Below are 6,985 nucleotides of genomic sequence, written 5' to 3' on the forward strand. Positions count from 1 at the left end.
ACGCCCAGATGATGACAAGTGGACGAGGTCATTGTAAAATCAAACAGTCTTAGATGACAAACGTGGACGACGTGTCACACGACGGGTTTATCCAGTTTCTAAACCATGAGGAAGAGGATGAAGGCAGTACAAGCTGATAGATGATAAAGGACATGAAAATGAATCAATAAAAGGTCCCTGATAAACCAAAACAAAATGCCCCTAAACCCACTAGATATACCTGCCCTTATATTCTCCCAAGGAACCCCAATGTGCAGAAAGGTTCACTACAGTGCCCCCCAGTATTCTACACAAAAATATCTCAAAGTGTTATGATGTTCCTCAAATGGTCAAAAATCAATCAATCAGTTACCTCACCCCAAAGTATCACCCAAAAAAGTGCCCTCAAAACAATAATGTGATGCCCCAACTAGCTTAAAAGTGCCCTTGAAAGGCCCCTCAGGTCTATAAAATTAGCACATTGGAGTAAGTATGTAAAATAAACCTTTCTGAAATGCCCTAAAGGTACTAAAAAAAAACTGCCCCAAAGGTATATTAATCCATTAGGATGATGAGACTCACTGCAGTGTGAAGCTTTCCACCCGGCTGACCCACAGCTGGTACTGGATGCTGGAGGTGGACAGAGTGGACACATCCACGTAGAAGAACTGGGTCTCAGAAAGAGCGAGAGTTGGGGGCTGGCACAGAGTTCGGCCCACCTGCGTATACTTGTACTTCCTCTGGTAACTACAGAAAGGGAGAGAAGTTTGAAGTGTCACCGAGGCTCCCCAAAGTGTCCTGAAGTGCTCTAACTTTTCTCAAAGTTAAATGCCCTAAAGACCACTTTGTGAACCCGAATGAACCCTGGAGCACTAAAAACTGTGAGGTGTCCTAACGTCTCCGTACAACCTGCTCAAAGGTTACGAAGTGCCCTAAAGATTTTAAGACAGCACAAAAGTGCCATAAAGCTATTCAAGTGTCCCAAGACTGCCCTATCCACACAGGATCCCCCAAAACTGCTCCTAGTCCCATAAAGTCAATGCGACTGCCCTAAAGCCCACTGTAAGGGGCCTAAAATGCTCCCCAAGTGCCCTAAAGTCTTCCAAAGTGACACAAAGTGCCATAAGATTATTATCTGTGCACCTTAAAGTCACCCACAGTAGCACAAAAATGCTTCAAGTGCCCTCATGGGGTATCTAAAGTCCCCAATACCACCCACAAAGACAAACATGCCCTAAAGTGCCCTATTTAAATGTAAAGATGTACTGAACTCTGATCATGTGACACAGTTTATTCTCCACGATCTTAACTGGAGCACACAGAGGAACTGAAACTTGTGATCTGGAGAGGTCAACCATGTGCAGGCAGGCGTATGTGTGTGTGTGTGTGTGTGTGTGTGTGTGTGTGTGTGAGAATATGGAACTAAACGCTTCACGAATCAGCTAACACGTGATCTTTATTTGCCTCTTTCTCTCTCACACACACACACACACATCCCTTTAATCCACATTAGGCAAATAATAACCTTTGGAATTTTATTTTCACAGCAGAAACTCTAAAACCATCTTGCCATCAAGTTGAACCTCGAACTGATTTTATTGTCGTCTGTTCTAATAAAACACGTGTCTGGTTAGTAATCCAGTGTGTGATGTTCACATCCACATCAAGGATCCAGAGTTCAGTTCATTTCTTGTGAAACTTCCTGCTTGACCTTCCTCTTTATGTGCTTTCAAATCAGCAAATCTGTGCACCCTGAGAAACCTTAATTAACTGCTTCAGCGCGAATGTGCTAGAAGATATTTATGTGAAATATCCGAGAGTTGAACAGACCCTACACATGAAGATGAGAAGAAAGAAGGTCATGGTCACTAGATGAGCAGATACTCACAGTCCTCGCAGGATGAGTGGCACTTGGAAGGAGAGCACGGCCTGTTTCTGCCTCACTACGAACAACAGGGGGCTTTTGGTGCTCTCAGACTGCAGCTTCACCGACACTCGAACCCCCTCGGTCTGAGACCAGAAAACACACGTTACACTACTCACTCAAACAGACACGGTCAGAAGAAAGACGGGAGAAACAGAATGTGAGTGAAACAATGGCATGAAAAGAAGGTAGAAAGTGAAAGACAAGACGTTTTCCATCGCTCTCAGACCAAAGCGTCAAACCCGAAGACAACAATATTTCCAGAAGCAGACGGTGGGGACGTGGTTTCAGGACCGGCTGAAGCTCACCTTGTTACGTGTGACGGTGTGGTTGAAGGTGTAGATGATCTGCATATTGTCATTCACTTTGTCGTAGTAATTGGAGTCGAACTGTCCATCTTTCTGCACCACCACCGCCGCCGCCGCCACCGAGCCGTTTTCATCCCCAGGACCACCCCCAGGACCACCCTGAACAACCTCAACAACCTCAACCGTCAACACAAACAACAAACCGAACACAAAGCGTGTGTAAGAGCAGCGTGAGGGTTTCCAGCGTCCGGCCATGCCGCCTCGTTCTGCTTCATCAGAACAGTCACAGATCATCACCCTGACAGCTCGAACCCAAGACCGAGGAGGGATGACGTAATGATGACGCAATCACCTAGCGTCAGAGACCGCGCTTGAATGACAGCATGGTGGAAAAATATAATGATGACAATAATAATAATAATCCAAAATCTGCAAAAAAAATTTTTACAAATAAAAGCAATCAAGTAGAAATTGTCAGGTGACAGCACGCTTCTGGAGTCAGCATGACAAGGTTGAAGATCAAACAGCAGCAATGCGGCTACACAGAGTCACTTAACAGTCTTCAGACGGAAATATTGAAATCCACCCAAACAAAAGAGTCAAAAATGTGCATTTCTGGATCTCATACTGTCCCATATATCATGCTAACCAGCTGTTAGCATTAGCATGCTCTAAAGTCCAACCAGTGTTTTTTGCTGTCGCGTCGAAAACACGCCGCACGTCGCCGGTAAACGTGCTTCCACATCCGTCTGCGCGGAGAAATACGTCTTCACACGTTCACCGTCCGCAGCGTCCGCGTCCCTTCCGCCTCCTCCTGCAGAACATCCACCCGAACATCGAGATGTTTACACACCGAGTTCAATCCAGGTAACTCAACAGCGCCCCCGCGTGAACAACAACGATCCAACACTCACAAACACAGCAGCGCAAAGATCCCGCCTTCTCGCGCACTCTGATTGGCTAAGAATCCCGTCTGAGCATTGTAATTGGCTGATTTTTATCCCGTCTCCTCGTGGACCAGGAGCACTCTGATTTGATGATGGACATGTCAATAATAATTATAATTCGGAGCGCTACTTCAAAGCGTCCGCTATGTTTAAAGGGACAAGAAAACTATCCATAAAAATGCGATGATGGTCTGAAAAGAAATATAAGTAAAATTAAATTGTTTCCATATCTAATATAAATGTTAAGATATTTAATGTATTTTATATATGTATACTTGTATTTATTATTTGAGCACATATTTAAATAATCGTTGTAAAAATTGTTGTATGACTTCCAGATATATTAGTATTTAGTGAATGTATTAATATGTGATTTTTTTCATTTATATGTTAATAATTTAATTCACGAAAAATATCGTATCAAAACCATTCTAACGCTGGTGAAGGCAAGAATAGCAAATTCCCTATGTAGCCACTAGATGTCGGTATTTCCTAATTAATCTCCACTGTGGCTACCGCTCGGCTTCTCCAGCATTAATATTCAGCCTTAAACATATAAATTATCAAAAGTCCTGAGATGAAAAAAAAAAAAAAGAATTCGACCAAAAATCACATAGTATAATCACATAAATAAACACGGATGGAATTATGTTTTAACCAAAAACACGTGATAAACACGTTCAGATTTATATCTCAGCTTTGATTCCAGACTGGCAAATTCATTGCATTCTCTCATCAGATTGATCAGGTGGTCATTTGGAATGTATTTCAGTTCACAGATGTGCCTTGATTCCCTTCAGGAAAGCATTTGTGACATTTTATTGAATTCTGAATGTGCTGATGATGAAGGCTATGATGAAACGGTCTCTCATGAGGAATGGAAGACCAAGAACTACCTCTGCTGCACAAGATATGTTTATTAGAATTACGAGCTTTAGAAACTGCAGATTTAAATAAATGTTTCTTGAAGTCTAAATGGCAGGAATATTTCAACTTTCACTGTTCAGAGGTAACTGCATAATTTAGACACAAATTACTTCAGAAGAACAACAAGCAGAAGAGATTTTCTTGGTCTGAAAAACACAATTAATGGACATTAGATCAGTAGAAAAGTGTCCTTTGGTCTGATCAGTCCAAGATTGAGATTTTTGGTTCTAATCGCCGTGTCTTTCTTCCAGGTTTAGAACGTAAACAGACAGTTCCTGAACGTGGGCTTCAAACAGACAGACAGGGATCGCCTTGCGTAAGGTAGTTTTTTTAATGACGCAGGTTTATTAGAAATGTGGTCGTGGTTGTGATCACACCAGTGATTATACATTATGCATAGTGTGCATCTTCTCCTGTACACTTATCTTCTCCTATAGGTGACATCAACATCAACCCTCATCTTCTCCCATAGGTGACATCAATACTCATCTCCTCTCAAAGTTGATCTTCTCCCATAAGTGACATCAACATCAACGCTCATCTTCTCTCATAAGTGACATCAACATTAACGCTCATCTTCTCCCATAGGTGACATCAACGTTCATCTTCTCCCATCGGGGACATCCATGCTCATTTTCTCTCTCAGTTGATCTTCTCCCATAGTTAACGTCAACACATATCTTTTCCCATGGTGACATCAAAACTAACATTCATATTCTCCCATAGGTGACACCAACAACTTCACGTTCCACGTGCATTACGTGACAATAAATAACAGAAATACTGTATCACCTGAATCACGTATAAAAACAACCTTGTGGTCATAAATAAACAAATATTGCTGCTAGATAATTACAGTTGGGCGGGGCATGTGGAGGCTTTCCTATTTTACATCTCATGCATATTCATAGACCCTATTATTCTCTATCAAAGCTATTCATGGGCTGATCTTATCGTCATGGGGATTAAAAGCATTTTAAAGAGTTCTGATCATCATGCGTATGTTCACACTCATCATCAGCATCATCTTCATGGTGAAGATCCGGTCCAGAAAAAGTCGTACATCTCATGGCACTTCGCACACTTTTACCACACGAGAACCCTGAGGAACCCACAGGAAGCTGCCACACACCCGCTCGTGCACGGTGGAGGATCGTGGAGCGCGTGCAGAGCGAGAATTCGCGAGTTTTGCATAACCTACAAATCTTTGGCGTTGTCATGGCAATACCTTTTTTCACACAAATTTCACGACTAAAAAACATAATCTTTCGTTTTCTTTTCATTTTTTTTTTTTTTTTTTTTATGTAAATGTTTTTTTTTCGCGATAATTAGATGCGGCTAGAAATTGACGCGCCGCAACGCAACGCTCGCGCAGTGACGCGAGGTATCGCTTCGGTCGTTATAGCGACCGGAATCCCATGAGCGCGCGCGGGAAGAGGAGGAGGAAGGGGGGGGGGGCGGAGCCGATGGCGATGAAGTCATCGTTTACGCGAACGGTTGTTATAACGACATGTTCACGCGCGGGCGCTTGCGGGGAAGAGGAGAGGCGGGGCGTGCGGTGTGACGCACGGAGAGGGCGGGGAGACTGAGCCGAGTGACGCACGGCGGGGGCGTGTCCTGGTGTCGCGCGACGCCGCAACGCCGCTCAGTAGCTTTTTCCCCGCAGAGAGAGCGCGAGAGTGCGAGCGCGCGAGAGAGAAGATGGCGGCCGTGCCAAGCGGAGCTGCTGTTGGTGCGTCCGCCGCGGCCGCGATTTCGCACTCTGCCCGCAACGCCGCGTCCATGTGCCCGGCGAACAGAGCACCGCCGAGCTCCGCCATCGAGCAACAGGGCCGAGTCGGACAGAGCGCGTCGTGTATGTCGGGCCCCGGGCACCCCGCGGTCGGCAGGCCGCCCCCAGCTCGAGTGGGCTACTACGAGCTGGAACGGACCATCGGCAAGGGCAATTTCGCCGTCGTGAAACTCGCCACGCACGTCATCACCAAAGCCAAGGTGAGGCCCAGGCTCCTACCGGAAGCCTCACCGTCCACCTTCCCGGGCTGTCACCTTTCTCTTTCTCCGCTGTAACAAAAAAAAAAAAAACAGAAGAAAAGGAAAAAGAAAAAAGATCAGCGCTGAGGCTGAGATTAATCTCCGCGTCCCAAACGCAGGCGAATCCCTTTACATAGGCGCCCTACACAGGGTTCACCCGGTGCGCCTTACTGCGCGCTACGTAGTGCGCTTCATGTCCAATAAGGAGCGGTTTGGGATTCAGCCAATGGGCCTGCGGGGCCAGTGTTGTTGTGTAGCTCAGTTTCTGTGCTAAGCTAATCGCAGCTAGCGCGCTCCGAGCCCCTTTTCTCCCTCCCCTCAGTCTGTCACCTCGCCCGGGCTTCAGCTGTGTATTCACTGGGGGATTTGATTCATCTATTTATATTTCACACGGGTTTATGGAACAGTATTCCGGGTATGAAGCTCGGTTTTTAGGTCGCCCCGGAGAAAGCGCTTAGCCTGGAGAAAGTAACGGTACTGAGGCGAGCGTGTCAGCGGCACTAATACCACCGAAATGTGTGTAAATCTTCACACGAACTCCGTGTGAGGGTTTTATTATATTATACTTACAACAATATGAAGGAATAAACAGTAGAGAGACACAAACCCGGCGCTTCTCCCCAGTGTGATGAAGTGAAGTTGACTAGCCGGAGTTGTTGAATGAACCCGGATGAAGTTTAGAGCTGAATTATGTGTAAAATCACATTTGTGGAGGTTTTCAGGATGTTCGGGTCTGTAATGAGTCATACACGGGCTTTGAGATCTTTATATGTATTATAGAATATAAGAATGTAGATTCATGTTAGCGTTATGAGTAGTGATGATGATGATGATGATGATGGCCCTGTGTGTGTGAGTGAGTGAGAGAT

At 45.1% G+C, this 6,985-nt stretch overlaps 2 protein-coding genes across 5 annotated transcripts in view; one reads left to right on the forward strand and one right to left on the reverse strand.

Moving 5' to 3' along the window:
* sidt2 (SID1 transmembrane family, member 2) overlaps positions 1-3,108 on the reverse strand; it is an 11,734-nt gene extending 8,626 nt beyond the window's left edge. Inside the window, exons 1-3 of one of the 2 annotated variants that reach the window (XM_083548506.1) lie at positions 2,212-3,108; positions 1,868-1,989; positions 562-726 (exon numbers count right to left, since the gene is read on the reverse strand). In XM_083548506.1, coding sequence (XP_083404632.1) covers positions 562-726; positions 1,868-1,989; positions 2,212-2,505 — 581 coding nt within the window. In that variant the 5' untranslated portion in view covers positions 2,506-3,108. The remainder of the gene's footprint in view (positions 1-561; positions 727-1,867; positions 1,990-2,211) is intronic. The other variant, XM_083548505.1, reaches the window with a different exon arrangement.
* A 2,542-nt stretch (positions 3,109-5,650) lies between these two features.
* sik3 (SIK family kinase 3) overlaps positions 5,651-6,985 on the forward strand; it is a 28,111-nt gene continuing 26,776 nt past the window's right edge. For all 3 annotated transcript variants that reach the window (XM_083548515.1, XM_083548514.1, XM_083548516.1), the window contains exon 1: positions 5,651-6,077. In XM_083548515.1, coding sequence (XP_083404641.1) covers positions 5,787-6,077 — 291 coding nt within the window. In that variant the 5' untranslated portion in view covers positions 5,651-5,786. The remainder of the gene's footprint in view (positions 6,078-6,985) is intronic.

Source organism: Silurus aristotelis, assembly GCF_946808225.1.
Source record: "Silurus aristotelis genome assembly, chromosome: 8".
NCBI lineage: Eukaryota > Metazoa > Chordata > Actinopteri > Siluriformes > Siluridae > Silurus > Silurus aristotelis.